A 19,695-nucleotide genomic window follows, 5' to 3' on the forward strand; every position below is an offset into this window, starting at 1 on the left:
CCTCAACGATGGGAGCCGCATCTACACCCAACAGCCCTCGGGCCCTGGTTCGCCCGGCTACGCCAGACCCGGGGGCTGAGAGCAGGCACCGTGCTTCTCCCCTCTCTGAACACGGAGCTGATTTCGGCATGAGAGTTGCTCAAATGCTTATGGGACCAATTAATATGTCTAGCAACGCTGTCGGTCGGAAGCAGGGGAGGGACTACAAGTTCAGAGCTGCGAAGGGTCCCCCGGATCAGCCCCTGCTCGGAGGCGACAGGGGGCAGGAGTCACTGGGCTCCGTCCGCCCTCCCGACTCGGCAGGGTCCAGGCAGGGCTCCCGCCGGCAGGGTGAGGGGCTAGCACCCGCCTTCGAAGACGCCCGAGTGCGGGGCTGTGTCCTCGCCACCACGGCCGGACGAGGGTGCGACGTGCGCCGGGCCCTGTCTCTCCCAGCAGTCATCACACGTTAAATTCTCCCCTTTCTCCGCTTCCAGACACTCTCTGCCAACAGCCTGCCAGCAGGGACCCCCTGGCGGCGGGAACCGCGTCCGTCTCGCCTCCCGAGAATTTGGGGGATGAGCGAGAGTGGCCCCTCGGTGACCTCGGCGGTCGAAGCTCTCGAAGCGTAGGAGGCCTAGCGGCGGCTAGTCCGGAAGTGGGCCCTCAGCTCCTCCTGTCTGGGCCCGCGTTTCCCAGGCGGCCTCGGGGTGGGCTTCCGGCGCGCAGTGTATTGTGGACCTTATAGTCCCACGTGGCCCGATCCCCAGCCGGCGCGCCGTCCGGGGCGGCGGCCGGACTACAACTCCCTTCCGCCCGCGCGGTGTCGCGAGGCCGCCCGGCGTGAGGCGTTCGCGAGCGGGGAGTCTCCAAGATGGCCGCGTGGGGAAGGAGGCGTCTTGGCCCGGGCGGCGGCGGCGGCGCCCGAGAGAGGTGAGGCGCGGGCTGCTCCCTGCGAGCGAGTCGGGGCTGGGAGCCGGCGGGGCTCCTCAGGCTGCAGCGCCGTCCCCGCCTCCGCCCCGCGGCTCGCCCCGGTCAGCCGCCGGGCGTGCGGGGTCCCGGTCCTGGCCGACGCGGCCTCCGCGGAGGACTCAGGAAGGGGCGATGGCGGGCTGGGCACGGCCGGGCCGCTGCGGGACCCACCTGGCTGCCGCGGGCCGAGCGGCGCCGGAGCCCCCGGCCGTCTGGTCGCGCGCGTGGTCCTCTCAGCCGTAGCGAGGAGTGGCTCCTGGGACGGAGGAGGAAGGCGAAGCCTTCCCAGCGCGGGCCGGTGCGGGGCGGGCGGGGAGGTTCGCACGGCCACCGAGGGGCCTCAGCCTTCCGCGCTGTGACTCCGGACGGGGAGCCGGCCGCTTCCCCCGGGGGTGATCCTTGGGACTCTGGAGGCGTCTCCGCGATCGCCCCTGCCGTGCAAGTCCTTTGCAGCGACCTTTCCTAACGAACAGTGCGTGAGTAGGGAGCCGGGAGCTTGTTTCTAACAAGGTGGATTTCGATTTGAAGGACTCATTTCTAGAAGATGAGATTGGAGTCGTTTTCGTGTTTCGTGTTGAGTTTACAGTTTTTGCTTCTGGAAAACAGTTTCAGCTAGTGGAAGCCACTAGAAGCTGTTCAGGCACCAGAAGTTTGGGAAAGGATGTGTATTCGTGGAGTCATCCGGTTTGCACTGTCCTGACCATTCTGTTACGAGTGGGCTGGTGCGGTAGATATAGGTCAGCAGGATCTCCGGGTTTGGGTTTTTTTTTTTTTTTTTGGTGAGGATTGTTGAAGAGAAAAGTTCTCTTTCTTTCCTCTTCCCCCTTCCTCCCCTCGCCTCCCGCCCCGCTCTCTTTTTCTCTCGACTATTCTGCGTTATTCTCTTTCTTTGATTGCATCACATACTCATTGTGGTCGCCTTCCTGTTTGGTTAGCTGTGCTGATAGACCCCTCCAGGTTGCATTTTATTCTCGAGCTCGGAGTTATCCAGCCTTGTCCCTGCTACACTTCCTCTTCTTGGACAAGCAGCAGTGAATGGCCAGCAAGTATTTTTGTTTTTCCACCTCCCACCTGGTTATTTCTTAGATGGGACCATAAAAAGTTAAAGAAGTGATCTCGATGGTTTCCAGATGGCCTTAAAAACTAGCAAACATTTTCAAGATCTTTAATGCAAACATTAATTCTTTAGTAATAGGAAATAACTGGTTTAGAAGACTCAGTTGCAGAGAGAAAAGCATTCCTCCTTACTGGATAAAAACAACAGAAAGGGCCAAATGAGGACGCCCCAGACACCATACAGGGGCCGTGCCAGCAAAAGTTACGCTTTTACTGATCTAAGAAATTGGATATTGGTTTGTTTTTTTTTCTCTTTGGTTTAAAACAAGTGTTAATTCGAAACTGAGTTTGCAAACCAGGATCCCAAAGGCTGAAACTAGTCCTTGACTGTGATCCTCAGTTTTTAAGAGAATTTAAGTTAGTTGCCAATGGTTATAAATGGAAAGATTTCACATAAAACTCCCCTTGAAAAGCTGCGTGGTGGCTCTTTTTGGTCAGGGCAGGTGCTCGTCATTCCTCACCTGACAGCTTGACTCATTGCAGTTACCTGCCTGGTCTCCTTAGGTGTTCAGGTTGCACCCTCTGGCCTGAACGGCAGGCTCTGCTTGCACATGCATGTGTCGTGTGTCAGCCAGGGATGGGGCGTCTGCTTTTGTGGTTTGGGTGGTACCATCTGTCATCCTTCCAGATAACATGGAGTGGCTGGGGGGGTGCCCCTTTGTCTGCCTCTGCCATGAGGCCCTAGCTGGGCTCTTTTGGAGGAGTGTTTGCCTGGGCTGTTCCCTGAGATCCTCCATCCTGAGCAGGGGATGGAAACATAGCCCGGGCACACCTCCATTCCTGCTCAGTGGGTGGGAAGACTTTCGGGTGGGCAGGCTGGATTGATTGCCCACACCATAGATTGAGGCCCAAGCATACCTAGTGGCCCCTGTGACCGAAGTAGGCTGATTATGGTGGTCTTAAATGACTTTGTTCCATGTCACGTTTGTGCTGACTCAGATTTCAGCTCCACACTCTAAGACCACTTTCCCGAGTTGCTGCACACACGTGGTTGGAATCTGCTTCATGCTGACACCCAAGGAAACATCGTCTAGTTTGGGGCATTGGCTGGAACAGAGCAGCGCTTTGGGCAGACTTTCCAGATTTGCCTGTGGCTGCAAACTCTGAAGCCTGCATTGTATTTGAAGGCCCTGCTTGGGGCCAGACTTTCCTCAGGCGTTACTGTTGTCAGCTGTGTGTTAATGATGGTCCAGTTTAGAATACACAGTGTGTGAATTCTTGATTTACCTGGTTCTTGAGTCTAGAGCTGTGTTAATTCGGTGCCCACTAGTCACTTGCAGCAATTAAATTTAAATTAATTAAAATTAAATAAAGTGAAAAATTCAGCTCCTCAGTCACACTATTCACATTTCAAGTGCTTGGTAGCAACGCATGGCTCGTGGCTAATATATTGCACAGCGCAGATAGAGAACAGAAAGGTCAGCGCTGGTCTAGACCAAAATAGGAGAGGGGTGGAAATAGCAAAATGAGAGCTGCTTGCATGTTGATTTTTCTCTTCAGTCCATTAGATCTAGGGAACCCACAGTGTTTGTAATGAAGGACATCAGACCCTGAGCTGTAACCTGAATTCTTGTCCAAAACTCCACACACTGGCAGCAAGCACAGCAAACAGATGGCCGCTTGTCCTGACGGCCTCTTTGAGACAAACTTGCCCATCTGGGAAGGCGTGGTGCAGGTATCTGTGTGTTCTGCCGCTTGGGTGCCAACCTGGGCCAGCTCACAGAGTCCCCCCTCCGTCCCATGTGGGCTGCCTGTCCTCCTCCCGGAGGGCCCCCGAGTGTCCCTAGTTCTCTGTGACTGCTGAACGTGAGCGCAGCCCGTGAGGGTGCACGGGATCTGATTCTGATCACGATGTGAGGCAGCAGCACTGCTGAAAGGCCTGGAGTGTTCAGGGGGCCGGGCGTGCGGCACTGAATGCTCAGGTTTTAGGGTGAAACCACTTTTTGTGGCCTTTCCCCTCCCCGGCTCGTGCAGGTGTCTGCTCCAGCGTTTCTAGGCAGCCAGTTCTGTGGGATTACTTCCACATCTTCTGTGCTACACTTTATGCCCGGGGACTGGGCCCTCCTCTTGGACAGCTTTGCTGTAATCTTTGAACGGGATGGATGTGGTTCTGGCTGGCTGCTGGAGGGTTTCGTTCCCAGAACAGGTGGACCACGAGCCCCGTGGGCAGGTGGCTGACATCCGCAGGGTGACATTCCCCTCATTCTGACCTGGTCATTTCCTTTAGAGCTGAGGACCTCCAGGGGGTTTGGATGTTTTCTTTCTCCTGAGTTTCTTTCCTCCTGGTCTATATGAGTCGTGCCAGTAGAGCATCTGCACCCAGGTCCACGGGTGTGCAGGCCTGAGGGTGTGGGTCCCTCTCAGCTGGCTGCCAGAAGGTTCTGATCCTGGAAGTTGGATGTTGTAGGTTAGGGTCTGCTGAGGTGTTCCCTGGGGTGAATCTCCATTTTCCTTGATTCGTTCAAGCCGTCCGGGTTCCAACGGCGGTAACTCATGCCTCTATGGTTCAGTCCTTCAGGCCTGACTTTCTGAAGGAGGGAGGGTGGTCTTGTGTCCTGAGCCGGGCCTCTCTGCACCGGCGCCCGGGCAGTCTCGGCAGTTCCGCTCGGGGCTGTCCACTAGGGCAGCCGTTGGCCACTTGCGGCTGTCAGGCATTGGAAATGTGGTTGGTGTGTCTGAGGAACGGAATTTTAAATTTCACTCAATTTTACTTAAGTTTAAACAGTGCTTGGGCCTTACACTGGGTGGTGCTTTGCAGCTGTCACCTTGTTTGCATGCCCGGCCCATCCCATCTCACCCCATCTTCACTCTGTGAGCCGGGGCCTTTGCACCATTTGACATGAGGGAAGCTGGCTCAGAGCAGCAAGGGGTTTTGTCCTTGGACACAAGGCCAGTGAGTGACTGAGAGGAACCGGAATCCAGGCCTCTCGGCTCCCACTCTTGGTGCACCGTGGTCTTGTCCCCAAAGCAGAGCTGCCCGGTCCCTGGAGCACCACGGGGAGCCTGTGTCCTGGCACGTGGCTTCCTCTGAAACAACGAGAACGTCAGGTGCCAGTTTGGAAACGTCCTCAGTATTTGGAGCTACGAGCCTGTGCCTTTCAGTCCTAACTGGCCTTTGAACCCACAGCATAGGAGTTTACTGCTTTCCTTGGCTCCCAAGGCAGTGATCTGGGGTTTGCCAGAAGTGGGTTTCCCTAGACCGGGGGTGCGGGGTGGCTCCACCTGGCATGGCACGGCCGGTCACGTGACCCTGTGCTTATTGGGTGGAAGGCAGCCTGATGCGTGGACCTAGTTCAATTTTCAGCCACAGGTGCCCTTAATTACTGTTAATTGTTTTTCATCCGTCAGTCCTTTCAAACGTCCTTCCTCTAAGTCTGCTGGCAACCTGTCACATTCAGGCCCAGGGTGGGGCGGGGCGGACCAGACTGCGATGAAAACAGCCACTGCCTTCAAGGAGCTTGGCATCACCTCCTCCTGTGTTTGAGCTGAGACTGTGAGCCCAGCGCCGCTCCAGGAAGGGGCCTTAAAGCAGGTGTTTGGGTCGGTTCTTCTGGTTCCAGCACGACCAGAAAAGGTGGTGGGTTGCAGGGCCAGTGCCCGCTGGAGTGGAACAGGGAAACGGCCTGCAGCAGTGTGAGACCACCTCGGCCCCTCTGCGGCCTGGGGAGCCACTGGAGCGGGGGGGGGGGCCCTCTCCTCGGCTGGGAGGGCCGGCCCTGTCTGGTCTCTTCCACCCCAAGGGATACAGAGCTATTGGGCAGGAGTTTTCTTTTTATGAAAAAATTTATAATTAATTTTCCCATTATAAAAGAAACACGTTTATTTTTTGTTTTTGAAAAATACAGAAAACTAAAATTTAAAAGTTACCTGTTGGGCCACCATCCAGAGAAAACCATTATTGGCCTTTTTTTATGCAGAGCATCTTTGATGCTTCCCACCGGGTATTTTGTCTTGGAATTTTAAAAATTATATGTTAAATCCATCAAAAGTATGTCTCTACCATATGAAAAGTTATACACTTGCTACCATATGTACAACCTGGGAACACGAGGCTAAATGAAGGACTCAGCCCCAAAGCCCACGTGCCACGTGATGCATTCCTGCAGAACGCCCAGAAGAGGCAGATACACAGTCAGAAAGTAGGCTGGAGATTGCCAGGGACGGGGGTCAGGGGCGAATGGGGAGTGACGGGGTTACTTTTTGAGGTGAGGAAGATGTTCTAAAATTGATCGTGGTGTTGGTTGCACAACTCAGTGAAAGTGTCGAGCCACTGACTTGTGCAGTTTAAGTGGGTGAATCTATCACAATAAAGCTGTCATTTAGGAAGCACAAGTCAAAACCACCACGAGATGCCACCTCATACCACTAGGATGGCTACTATGGAAAAAACAGAAAATAAAAGTGTTGGCAAGGATGCGGAGAAAAGGGAACCCTTGTGCAGTGTTGGTGGGAATGTAAATTAGTACAGCCACTGTGGGAAAGTGTGGAGGTTCCTCAGAAAATTAAAAATAGAACTACCACATGATCCAGCAGTCCCACTTCTAGGTATATATCCAAAATAATTAAAAGCAGGGACTAAAATAGATACTTTTACACCCGTGTTCACAGCAGCATCGTTCACAATAGCTAGAAGGTGGAAGCAACCTATCGATGGATGGATGGATGGATAACGAAACGTGGTCTGTACACACAGGGAATATTACTCAGCATTAAAAAGGAAGGAAACTGACACTTGCTACAACGTGGATGAACCTTGAGGACATTATGCTAAGTGAAAGAAGCCGGCCACAAAAAAAGATACTGTGTGACTCCACTTACATGAGGTCCCTCCCTGAGCAGCCAAATTCATAGAGACAGAAAGTAGAAGGGTGGGGTGGGGTGGGAGTTGTGGTTTAATGGGGACAGAGTTTTAGTTTTGTAAGACAAAAAAGTTCTGGAGATTGGTTGCCCAACAGTGTCTTAGTGTACTTAACCTTACTGAACTGTACACATAACACAAAATTTACAGATAGTAAATTTTGTGTTATGTGTATTTTACCGTAATTTAGAAAAAACTTAATGAACCAAGTGCTAGCGCCTCCCTGGCCCACACTTCCCCCCCCCCCCCCCCCCCCCCCGAGCGCAGGCCGCAGCCACCTGACTCCTGAACCCTCCGCCGTCTCCGTGACGGCACGTGCTTGGCTCTGCACGCTTCTGAACCGTGCGTGCGTGCGTGCGTGAGGCGTTCACGGGTGCTGTGCGCCCGCTTCCCCTTCAGGGTCGGGAGGCACTGGGTGACTCTGCCTCCACGGCTTTCCCTCCCGTGGCCGAGTCACGGTCCCTCTCTCTCTGCTCCCACCAGAGTGCTGCTTGGAACATTCTTGTGCACCCCTGACTTTTGGAGCTGTCTCCAGACTCTGGGGGTCCCATGTCTGAGGCTCCTGTAATCCCAGGTTCAAGACAGGCTTCAAGATGGCGTGGGATCCCCAGGGCCGGCTTCTGTGCTGGCAAGATGAGGTTTGTTCTGTGGGCTCTTCGTGCTGGCTGCCAGGTTCCCCAGGATTCCTTTGAGGACTATTTCCTGGGTGCTGCTGGAGCCGATTCGGACGAGGAGAGGAGACTGACCCCAGCTGGAGGCAGGTTCACAAGCCCCCAGGGAGAGCCCGTGACCCTGACCGGAGGCAGCGCCTGCAGCAGCCCCTGTGGCCCGGCAGGCTGTGCTCCTGTGCAGGCCAGTTCCGTCCCGTAAGCTCCATGGAACCTGCCAAATTCAAAGGGTTCTAAAGTCATTTGGTAAGAAGGGGCCCCTTTCTTTCTGGAGCCCCTCCATTCCCCTCCTCAGAGACAGTCGTAACTCTTGGGTCTTTGTATATCCTCCCAGAAACGTTCTGTGCATCTAAAAGCAAACGTACACTTTCTCAGAAATGCACTGGAAATCACAGGCTACACACACTGTTCTGTACTTGACTTTTTCACTTTAAAGACCTTTCCATTATTGGCGCGCTCAGTTTTATTTTTCAACGTGAACCCTTTCTACTGTGCTCTCTTGCTGGTCATTTCACACCTGCAACAAAATGCAAAAATATAGTCGCTTAGGAAGCCCAGGACTCAAAGGATCCCAATTAGCTATTAGTTGTTGGGTTTTTTTAATCTGCTTTTGTGTACAGGGTCAAGTTGGGGGTTGGCTGGTGGTGCTCTGAGATGGTTCAAGGCAACCTTCTGACTGGGTTCTTTCCTTAATTGGGTTACTTCTGACCCAGAAACAAAGCAGGCCACATGCAGTGGGCACTGGGGTAGCTGGGCAATGGTGGCCATGGCTCACTTTCGAGTCCTCGGCCACCTGGCTTGAGAAGCAACAGTCCCTGTCAACGGCAGGACTGAATCTGGTGGTCCAGGCAGCCTTTGAAACTACGTTTGCAGGGCAGAGGGTGCCCCGGCCCCCCCAGCAGGTGGGGCTGTGGGTGCTGACCGCGGGGTGGGTCCTCTGACAAAGGGGACGTCTGCTGGTGGGTCTGGGTCTGTCTTGGACCTTGTGCTGCTTCCCTTCCCCGCACAGTGTGGAGTCCTGGAAATCGGTTTGTGTGTGTGTCACGGTCCATCCTTTCCTGAGCAGGTAAAGCAGGTTTGGCCTCTAAAGCAGAACTGGTGGTGAGCCCAGGGTGGTGTGCCCGCTGGGCTGGCTCCTGAGCCTACTGTGTTGGAAGGCGCCTGGGAGGGTTCTCCACGCTGTGGAAGGTTGTTCACTGGTTGGCGGTGACGGACAGGAGTGGGGTGACCGGCCCACCGTAAGACTTGGGGCTCCAGGTGACCTTGGTGGGTGAGCGCCCCATCCACACACCCTCAGCTGTGCTGTCCCGACTGCCCGTGTCCACTGGTAGTTGCCCCCATGCCATCAGGGCTGAGCCAGCAGCCTGGGGGGACTTGTGGGCACAGCCACCAACCTGTGGAGATGGGCTCGCCCAGCACGCTGTGGGAGGAACCGGGAGCCCGCCCCTGGGGTGGGCGCCAGCGCGCCGGCAGAGGCGAGGGCGGGGCAGACAGGAAGGCCTGGGTGAGCACCAGGTGAGGGTGGGGTCTGCCCGTGACGTGGCCCCGAGATGGAGCAGTCTGTTTGGACACTGGGGCTTCAACTGGCGCTTTCTTGTTGGGCCTGTTTTGTCACTGCACTCAGGTAGGTTAGGATTTGGGCAAGAATGTTCTCTAATCCCAGCCTTGACACCCGCGTCTTGCTCTGAGCGTTCCAGAGGGACTCTGTGGCCCGAAAGCTCACCTTGGACGCCAAGAGGGAGGCATCGTCCCCTGGCCTCACTCTGACGGTCAGCGGGGCGGCACAGACCCTCCCTTTTCCCGTGCTTCTCTCCCTGTGCCTGTCTTGGCTGATGAACTTGAGAACACAAAGGAAATCTCTGCGCCAGGGCTGCTGCTGCCGGGAGTGAGGCCCCTGCCTCCTAGGTTTGCTTGTCTGCTAAGGTGCCTCGTAAGGTGCTGGATCCCACCTGGGAGCCTGTCTCCTTTCTGAGTTAAAACCAGATGGGGAGGGGGACTTCCCTGGCAGTCCAGTGGCTAAGACGCCATGCTTCCAATGCAGGGGGCACGGGTTCGATCCCTGGTTGGGGAGCTAAGATCCCACATGCCATGCAGCACGGCCCCCCAGAAAAAATCCCCCTGGGAGCACGAAAGGGCGGGCACCAGTGGCCGGCTCTCCCTCGCCTGTCTTTCCTCCCAGGAGTTTGCCCAATAGTCCGGTCTCCGCTGCTTTGAACGCGTAACAGCTTTCCTCTTTGAAGGAAATGCTGACCCTGGAGGTTCTGGGGTGACCTCGCTTCACAAGCCTTCCCTGGTACCTACGCGCGCGGCCCCTTGTGCGGCCGCTGACCAGGCAGCTCCGAGCCCCGCTCCCAGCGGCCGCCTGGCGTGCGCAGGGCAGGGGCCTCCCCGCGGGGGATGGCATCTCCGCAGAGCAGCAGCCTCTAACCGGCTCTTTTTCCCCACCCCTCCCTCCTAAGGGCGAGCCTGTCGGCCACAGACTGTTACATTGTGCATGAGATCTACAACGGGGAGAATGCCCAAGACCAGTTTGAGTACGAGCTGGAGCAGGCCCTGGAAGCCCAGTACAAGTACATCGTGATCGAGCCCACCCGCATCGGTGACGAGACAGCCCGCTGGATCACTGTGGGCAACTGCCTGCACAAGACCACCGTGCTGGCGGGCACCGCCTGCCTCTTCACCCCGCTGGCGCTGCCCCTGGATTACTCCCACTATATCTCCCTGCCCGCGGGCGTGCTGAGCCTGGCCTGCTGCACCCTCTACGGCATCTCCTGGCAGTTCGACCCCTGCTGCAAGTACCAGGTGGAGTACGACGCCTACAGACTGTCCCGGCTGCCCCTGCACACACTCACCTCCTCCAGCCCGGTGGTGCTGGTCCGGAAGGACGACCTGCACAGAAAGAGACTGCACAACACGATAGCACTGGCGGCTCTGGTGTACTGTGTAAAGAAGATTTACGAGCTCTGCGCCGTATGATCGGGGCAGAGTAGGGCGAGCAGGCAGCCGGCCCGCGAGGTGGCGGAAGGGAGCCCGGGAAGGCATCTGGCTGCACGTTTGTTATTTTAAAGAAATAACACATCACAAGTGTACCAGGGGCTTTTTCAGCTCATCACACTAAGATGTGGATTCCCGTAACCCACGGGGGCCTGAGGCTGTGGAAGACCGACCAGGCAGCTGGATGTGATGGAAGCAACGCTACTGAGGGGATGTGAACACGCTTGGGGGGTTGTTAAGTATGTTGTTTAACTGTACCATCCAGAGCCAACCAGAAGCTATTGACCATTAAAATTATGAGAATTTCAACTCCAGGTGTCCGCTCTCTCCGTGACGGTCCGCGAACAGGCCTCTCGACAGGCAGGGCCAGCCCCCCCCAGAGCAGCCTCACGCCTCGCCTTGGCCTTGGCCCAAGGCAGCGCAGCTCAGTGCCGCTCGGGGGTGTGGCAGGACAGGTAGGTGGCGAGGCCTGGCGGTCACTGGGTCTCCACTGGGTTCACCTGGAGAGCTGGGGCCTGGGACCTCTTGTCCAGATTCTGATTTAGGAGAACACAAACTAACATCTCTATTTTTCTTAAAGCACTGAAGCTGTCCTGATGTGTCCTGAGTTCAACCTGCTGCCCCCCTCGTGTTCCACAGAAAAGGAGGCCATGCCGGCCCGAGACTCTCTCGGTCATCCCTAAAGGGCACCTTTCTAAGCGGCAAGCAGACTGATGTTCACGTAGTTTTAAAGGATCCCTCAGGAAGATCAGACACCAGAGAGTAACAAGGGGTGCAGGGAAGGTGTCAAAAGGGTGTATGGGGGTGATGGGGCCATCTGTTTATAGGGGGAGAGCCAGAAATTTTAGAAGAGTGAGAAACTTTGGTCCCTCAGTTGGGTGCTGGGTGGCAAATGGTCTGGAACAAGGGTAAACTGGCAGTGATCCTAAACAGACCTGTCTTGACCGTGCGGTGCCCACCACCCTCCTGAGCCTGCTGGGCGGGACTGGGAGGTGTTTCTGTAATAAACAGGCCAGATTTGGAAAGGGAGCCTGTGATCTGCCTGCAGATCAGATTCATGGGTGAGGCGGCTGGAGGCGGACAAGCTGTGGCCACCTTGGGGCAGCTGAGCAGAAGCTGTCACCAGAAACAAGCCAGGTGCGGATGGGCGACTCCAGCACACTGAACGACGGGACACGTCGAGAAGCCAGTCACATGCTGACTGTTGGCCGCGCTGAACAAGATGCTGGGGGACCCTGTGAACCGTGTGAAGGCGGCAGCAGCCTCCTCCCCGAGCCCCAGGGATGGGCTCTGCCCCCAGCGCTAGGTGAGTCAAATACGAGAACTGGCTCAGATGACAGGATGTCTTTGATCTCAAGACCCAAATTCAAAGGAGGCGTGGTTCTGCCTGCCCTCGGGGATCACAGCTCCACAGCTCAACCCTCTCCTTCATGTCCTAGAGTTTAGACCCAGCTGCATTTTACCCCTCCCCCGGAGGAAGCCTGTCCTCCTCCAGCAGGACAGGCTGGGGGTCTGCGGGAGAGGCGTGACTCCCTCCCTCCCCTCCCCGTGAGGCAAGAATCCAGTACAGTCCACGCAGACACACCTGTCACCGTGCAGCAGCGGTGCTGCCGCGCCGCCTGCCGCACAGGCACTAGCAACGCTTGGGCTTCTGCTCCTTCCTGGCCCGGGAGGCCATGAGGCTGAAGAAGAGCCGGGGAGCCAGAGTCCGCAGGTAAACAGCCAGGGAAGGCACCACATCGGCCAGGACCACATCCTTCTTTTTCTTCCCCACGGCAGCCAGCACGTCTCGGGCCACCTGCGAGGGGCTTCGGCCCTGGGCCGTGGTCTCGTCCATCACTGAAATGAAACGAGAGACTCACCGAGCTTGGGTTCATGCCGAGTGAGGTCAGTCGTCAGTATATACAACCAACACCCACACGTCAAGTGGTTTAGTTTTAAACTTATTTTCTGAAAGAAAATGAAAACGACCACAGAATCATCAGGTAGCTCTGCATAGAAAAAAAGCGACACCAGGGCCTAACCTCCATACTTGGACCCGTCGGCCGTGACGGCGTTGAGGGAGAGGCTGGTCTGGATGTACCCGGGGCTGACGACGGTCACCTCGATGTCATGCTGCTCCACCTCGGCCCGCAGGCAGTCGAAGAAGGCCTGGGTCGCGTGTTTGGAGGCCGCGTCTGCAAAGGTCGGTGGCCAGAGGGGCAGGTGAGTGAGGGGCGGGACGCATTCGTTCCCTGAGTCAGAGGCGCCCGGTCTGGGCCCTGGACAGGCGCGGGGGTGTCAGGTCTCCTGCCCTCGTGTGGTTCAGGGAAAACACTGTACATGATACACTCACATACAGGTACGCTCACACACAACACGACACAGCGCACGTGGTCAAACGTGAACCACCGGCAATGTGCAGGAAGGGTGCGTGGGCGTTCTTTGTACTGTTCCTGCAAGGTTTAAGTGTGAAATTCATCTAAATTAAAAGTTTTTAAAAAAAACACTTAATGCCTACTGGGTAAAACGTTCACATAGTTCAGGAGGAGACAGAGTCACCAAGCGAAGGTCCTCCTTGTGCCTTCCTTACGGCTCCCCAGAGGGAGCCAGGCTGCCGGTTTCCCGGCATGCATTTCTCACATCACCAGGTACCTACACGGGATGCGACACACAAGTCCCGTGTGTGCGGACGTGGCCTCACGCTGTGCCTGCTTCCGTGCCGTTCCTGCACGTAGCCCTCTCCAGCGGGGGATGGACGGGGCGGCGGCCATGCTCCTCGTGGTCACAGGCCACGTGGCGACGGTGCGTCCAGGGGGGCTCCCTGCGCGTGCAGCAGCGTGTGTACACACCACCTCTGGCCGCCTCACGTCTCTGTCTGACAGCTTCTACAGGATGGCCTTTCACCTGGAAGAGCTGTCCGGGCCCCCTCCGCTCCCCAGCAACGGCCTCACTGCACGGCGTCAGGTGCTCTGAGGGGACAGAGGAACCCTACGATGGCACTGCTGGGAAACGGCATCTCCACTGACGGTTTCCAGATTTGGAGTCCACACGTTCGAGCCTGAGGAAAGGGCACCCATCAGCCACACAACTGCAGGTCCTGTGAGCAGCCCAACAGCGCCGGACCCCGCAGAGCCTCTGGAGGAGCGGCCTGGCTGAACGAACGCTCTGCGGGTGGGCGGCTCGAGACACGCTCCTACCAGCCGTGATTCCAGAGGCACGGCCCAGGCCGAGGCCCGAGAGGACTGAGCCACCTGGGGGCCTCCCTGACCCCCGGTCTCCACGGCTCTCGGGCCGTATGTAGGTCCTCGGCCAGGCTGTGCTAACGTAAACGCCGTGACTGTGGTCCCCAGGGCTCCACGGGCACCACACACCTCCTGGATCCTCCCACTCGGCCTCACAGCAGCCCCGAGAGGTGCACGAAGCCACCCCCACTTCACGAGTGGGGAGACTGCTGCCCGTTGGGCTGGCTGACGTGCCCAGGAGGCGCCGCCTTGTCCGGCCTGGTGGTTATAAAGCACCCAGAACAACCAAGTGTGACCTACGCAGTCACAGCCAAGAGGAGGACAAAACTCAGTGGGACCAAATCCAAGTGAAGTTTGGAAATAATTCAGTACAAAGAACTCCTTGACCCTGGATATCCTTCTCCCTGTTATTGCCTCATCTGCTCTGTCACATGTGATGCCTGCATATCTATTCCTCAGGCGGCTGTCCTGTGCCAGCGAAGTGAAACAGAAAACTGGCAGAGGGAAATAACCACCCCAGAAACAAGCACGGATACGGCGGGTGTCTCGCGTTGTCTTGAGCACGGCCGTGGAGACTGATGACGTGAGGGGGCAGTGCGGGCTCAGACAAGTCCCACGGCTGACCCAGACACACGGCCGGCACCAGGAGGGTGGCTGCGCTGCGCTCGGGCCGACAGGTGGTTCCCAGTCGTCCAGCTGGGTGTGCGTGGCCGTCCTTTCACGGTGCGGAGGCGGCTCCGCCCCTCCCCTCCCTTCCCGTGGCTACGTTGAGCATCTGGAGAGGGGGAGACTGTTACAGCTGAGTGTTTCCTTGCAGACGGTGAAGCAAAGAATGCAGTTCCCAGGACAGTTTGTGAAATCACCTTTCAAATCTTTTAACAAAAGTAGACTCTGCTTGCTGGTGCTCGTGATGGCGCAATCTCAACATTCTGGCCTAGCCATTCATGCAGGGGGGTGAGAGTCGGAACTGAAGTCAAGCTGGCAGCGTTAATTTTTTGGTCCTATGTCCACTTTTTGGAACTAATCTTACTGAAACCCTCCCATGAGCGCCCAGAGATAAAAATACTGAAGGATGGTGTACACAGCACATCACTGCTACTGGTCACCGACTGAAGGGACGCCAATCCTCACGTGTCACGAAAACTACTAAGGAAATTACACCACATCCATTCGATCAATGACTGTATATCCACTTAAGGAACTAGGTAAATCCATATGTGCTGATGCAGAAAGATACGCTGTCAAATGGAATAAGCGAACCACAGAACTACGTACAACGTGCCCCAGTTTTGCACATTTGATCCCATGTAGAAGAATTCTGGAGGCACATGCGGTAAAGTGGTGGCAAGGCAGCACCTGTGGGCCGACGGTGGTGGCACTGAGAGGGGCCAACACTCGGGGGGCACAGCACGGGGGCCACGGCACGAGGTCACACGTGGCACGAGGAGCAGAGCTGGGGCTGAGCCCAGGCCTCTGCTCAGGAGCACACACTGATTTTGTCCCTGCACGTTCTGTGCTGAGTGTTTCTCTAACGTCTGAATTCTGGACAGTAAACGTGTTGTTTTTATAATAGGGAGAAAACACTAAAGGAAACGTGGGAAGAAGGAAGTACTCACACGCGGATCGGAAAGGAACGCTGATTTTGCCCTGGATACTGCTGATGGCGACAACGTGGCCCTGGCGCCTTCTGATCATAGAGGACAGGAGCGCTGTGGGGAGAGGGCAGAGGTCACTGCAGCTCATGCTGAGAGCCTGCGGGGGGACTGTCTGCTGGAACTCTTAGCCCCCTGCGCCCAGGAGGGGAGGGAGGGCCTCTCCCTGGAGAACCGTGGCTGGACGTCAGAAGGCCCCACTCTGTAGGTGTCCAGACACAGTGGAAAGACATGGAGCCAACACTGTGCAGATGAGGCTGTTGCTGAGGAGAACATCTCGACGTAAGACTGTAAAGCAGTTGACGAAAATGAAAATAAAAGCCCAGAAAAGCCAACACCCAAGCTGTAAGGACAGCACTGACTCCAGGGTCAAACGGATGGGACAGGCCAGGTCTAGGAAGAAGGAACCAAGGGAAATACAAAGAATGCAGACGTGCCTGTGCTCGTCTTCCTTTCCACCCAAGACGGTTACCTTTCGTCAGAGCAACTGGACCAAAGTAGTTTGTCTCCATGACTCTCCTGTCCACGTCCAGGCTGGTGTCCACAATGGTGCCGCGGTAGCTGATCCCAGCGTTGTTGATGAGCACGTCCACATAGCCAAAGCACTGCAGGATCTCCGCAGCGGCCCCCACTATGGCCCCAGGGTCCGTGAGGTCAAAGGTCACCGTGTAAGGCTTGTGAGTCTGCACCTGGGCGAGGACAGAAGCCAAACGCAGCTTCAGAGTGACGGGCGTGGGAGCCACAGGCCCTGCTTCTCAGCGCTGGGAGGGCCTGGCCGTGAAGGGACAGGTCACAACACTTCTCCTCTGAAGGATGTGACCTGGAGGAGCCTGCCAACCCTGTCACACCTGGCCTGGGCAGCCTTTCTCCTTAACTGCCTGTAACTGCCACGGGGCAGGGGTCACGTATGATGGAAGCATGGCTCCCCTGGCCGCCCTGTGCCAGCCTGGCGCTGCACTGTCCTGCGTCACAGAGCTGCGATCCTTCTCAGGCCAGATCAGTTTCATTCCTCATGCACAAAACATTTTTATATGCCCCTATATGCTCAACACTGGGGACATGGCCGAAAGCAAGATAGACGTGCTTCTGTCCTCCTAAAGCATGCAGTCTCGTGGGGGAGACAGACAAATTCTGTACTTGAAGAGAATGACGAGCCAAGCAGTCTAACTCGGGGCCGTCGCAGAACCTAAGAAGATGAGGGAGGGGACGTGGAGTCAGAGGGAGCACGAGAAGGAAGTGCCTGGAGTCCTGCCTCTGCCTGGACAGCTGCACTGGCAGCAACTCTCTGGAGTGAAATGACGTCATGACTCTGGAGTCTGTTTGAATGCCTGCAGCTTCCAGGGGAGTGCTCGGCTGGCAAAGTATAGGCAATTTTGGTCAATTTCAACCATTAGCTCCATGGTGGCCCCACCCCTGTGGTGGGCAGCTGTGGGAAAGGCAACCCACATTTCTCTTGCAGCTTGAAGGAGCCAAGGTAGACAATAAGGACCTTGTCTTCCACATATCAGGACTGCATTCTGATGGTGGATGCTGTTCTGATCGCCGAGCTGCAGAATGGAAGCAGGCTGCACTCTTTTAACCACCACCTGCTGAAGTGGCTTCCAGTAGGTTTAATGGAGTTGCACTTGCCTTCTGGTATTCAAAAATGTAGATAAATCCGCAGAAAAACATTCCTCAGGAAGCCCAGACAATGGACTGACTAAAACAACTGTCTTAAAGATGCTCAAAGTGCTAAAGGAAGATGTGGACAAAGGCAGGAAACTGATGTATAACAAAATGAGAGTATCACTAGAAACAGAAATTATTAAAAAATTCTGGAGCTCAGAAATACAATAACTGAAATGAAAAATACACTACAGGGGTCCAAAGGCAGATCTGAGCAAGTAGAAGAGAGAATCCATGAACCTGAAGAGGGGACAACTAAAATTCTCAAATCTGAGAACAAGAAAAATGAAGAAAAGTGAGCAGAGCCTAAGGGATCTGTGGGACACCACCAAGTGGACCAACACACTCCTAGTGGGAATCTGAGAAGAAGGAGAGAGAGAGAAAGGGGCAGAGAAAACACTGGAAGAAATAGCTGCTGAAAAAGTCCCAAATTTAATGAAGGACATGAATCTACACATCCAAGAAATTCAACACCAAGTAGGATAAACTCAGAGACCCGCACTACGACACATCACAATCACAGCCAAGTGACAGAGAATCTGAAAACTGCAAGAGAGAAACTACTCCTCACATAAAAGAAATCCTTACTAAGACTATCAGCTGATTTCTCATTAGAAACCTTGGAGGCCTGAAGACAGTGGGTTGATATATTCAAAGTGCTGAAAGAAGAAAAATGTCAACCAAGAATTCTATATCTGTGTTCTATAACGTCAAAAATGAGGGAGAAATTAAAGTTCCCATATAAATAAAAGCTGAGGGAGTTTGTTACCACTAGACATGCCCTGCAAGAAGTGCTAAATGAAGTCTGTCAGGTTTGAAATGAAAGGAAGCTATACAGTGTAACTCAAAGCCATTTGAAGAAATAAAGATCTCCAGGAATATAAATACATGGGGAATTATAAAACCTAGTCGTATTGTAACTTTGGGTTGTAACTCTACTCTTTATTTTCTACATAATTTGACAAATGCATTTAAAAACTATTATTAATCTATGTTACTGGGCAAACAGTGTATAAAGATGTAATCTATGACATGAATAGCAGAAATGGGGGAGGACAGAGTGGAGTTTTTGTGTGCTATTGACATTAAGTTGGTATAAATTCCAATTAGATTGTTACAACTTCAGGATAGTCAATGTAATCTCCATGATAATCACATAGAAAATAGCTATAGAATATACGTGTAAGGAAATGAGAAGGGAATCAAAGCATTTCACTCCAAAAAAATCAACTAAACACAAGAGAGTAATGCAGGAAATGAGGGACAAAAAAACTACAAGACATATAGAAAACAAATAGCGAAACGGCAGAAGTCCCTCCTAAATAGTAATTACTTTAAATGTAAATAGTTTAAACCCTCTAATCAAAAGACTGATTGGCAGAATGGATTAAAAAAAAAAACACCTAACTATATGCTGTCTTTAAGAGACTAACTTTAGATCCAAAGACACATTGACAGGAAAAGGATGAAAAGAGATATTCTATTTAAATAGTAACCAAATAGAGAGCTAGGGTGCCTAAACTAACATCAGACAAAAAAATACTTTAGATCAAAAAAAGGTTACAAGAGACAAAGAAGGACATTATATAATAATGTTAAAAGGTACATTACAACAAGAAGGTATAACAGTTATAAACACTTATGTACCTAATAACAGACCCTCAAAATATAGGAAGCAAAAATCAACAGAATTGAAGGGAGAAATAGACAGTTCTACAATAACATTTTGATATTTCAATACCCCACTTTCAATAATGGATAGAACAACCAGACAAATCAATTAGGAAATAGATGACCTGAACAACACTGTAAACAAATTGGACCTAACAGACATATTTAGGACACTCCACCGAGCAACAGTGTAATACATAACTCTTCACAAGCACACATGGAACATTCTCCAGGACAGACCACATGTTAGGTCGCAAACAAGTCTCAACAGATTTTAAAAGATAAATATCATAAAAATTATCTTCTGCAACCACAGAGTGATGAAACTAGAAACCAATAACACCACGCAAACTGGAAACAAGGGGACATTAAACAACCACTGACTCAAAAAAGAAATCACAAGGGACATTAGAGAATATTTAGAGGAAAATGAAAATGGAAACATAACATACCAAAACTTACAGGATGCAGTGAAGGCTGTGCTAAGAGGGAAACATAACTATAAATGACTATATTAAAAAAGAAGGGGATTTCCTTGGCAGTCCAGTGGTTAAGACTGCGCCTCCAGTGCAGGGGGTGCAGGTTCGATCCCTAGTTGGGGAGCTACGATCCCACATGCCGTGCAGCATGGCTGGGGAAAAAAAAAAAAAAAAAGATCTCAAATCAATAACATATCTTTAACATATCTGTGCATCTTAGGGAAACAGAGCAAACTAAACTCAAAGCTAGCAGAGGAAGGAAAGCAGATTAGAAAGAAGATAAAATATAGGGGACTTCCCTGGTGGTCCAGTGGTTAAGACTCCATGCTCCCAATGCAGGGGGCCCAGGTTTGATCCCTGGTCAGGGAACTAGATCCCACATGCTGCAACTAAAGATTCCACACACGGCAATAAAGA

General features: G+C 53.8%; 2 protein-coding genes across 13 annotated transcripts in view; one reads left to right on the forward strand and one right to left on the reverse strand.

Moving 5' to 3' along the window:
* The first annotated feature begins 778 nt into the window (after positions 1-778).
* Positions 779-10,896, forward strand: TMEM11 (transmembrane protein 11). Its single transcript, XM_007174184.2, has 2 exons — positions 779-912; positions 10,053-10,896. The coding sequence occupies exons 1-2, from the start codon at positions 854-856 to the stop codon at positions 10,567-10,569; spliced, it is 576 nt and encodes a 191-aa protein (XP_007174246.1). The 5' UTR covers positions 779-853; the 3' UTR covers positions 10,570-10,896.
* The window catches only part of DHRS7B (dehydrogenase/reductase 7B), a 40,740-nt gene continuing 28,712 nt past the window's right edge, over positions 7,668-19,695 (reverse strand). For 9 of the 12 annotated variants that reach the window (XM_057535625.1, XM_057535623.1, XM_007174195.3 and 6 more), the window contains 4 exons: positions 15,936-16,152; positions 15,428-15,520; positions 12,612-12,764; positions 12,098-12,426 (listed from right to left, as the gene is read on the reverse strand). In XM_057535625.1, coding sequence (XP_057391608.1) covers positions 12,221-12,426; positions 12,612-12,764; positions 15,428-15,520; positions 15,936-16,152 — 669 coding nt within the window. In that variant the 3' untranslated portion in view covers positions 12,098-12,220. Of the gene's footprint in view, positions 8,111-12,097; positions 12,427-12,611; positions 12,765-15,427; positions 15,521-15,935; positions 16,153-19,695 lie in introns of those variants that run through there. The other 3 variants (XM_057535621.1, XM_057535622.1, XM_007174197.3) reach the window with 3 other exon arrangements.

Source organism: Balaenoptera acutorostrata, chromosome 20 (genome assembly GCF_949987535.1).
Source record: "Balaenoptera acutorostrata chromosome 20, mBalAcu1.1, whole genome shotgun sequence".
NCBI classification, from domain to species: Eukaryota; Metazoa; Chordata; class Mammalia; order Artiodactyla; family Balaenopteridae; genus Balaenoptera; species Balaenoptera acutorostrata.

Coding starts and splice junctions, on each gene's coding strand:
- TMEM11 (XM_007174184.2), top strand. CDS start 854: ATGGCCGCGTGGGGAAGGAGGCGTCTTGGCCCGGGCGGCGGCGGCGGC. Junction 913..10,052: donor GGCGGCGGCGCCCGAGAGAG/GTGAGGCGCGGG, acceptor CTCCCTCCTAAG/GGCGAGCCTGTCGGCCACAG.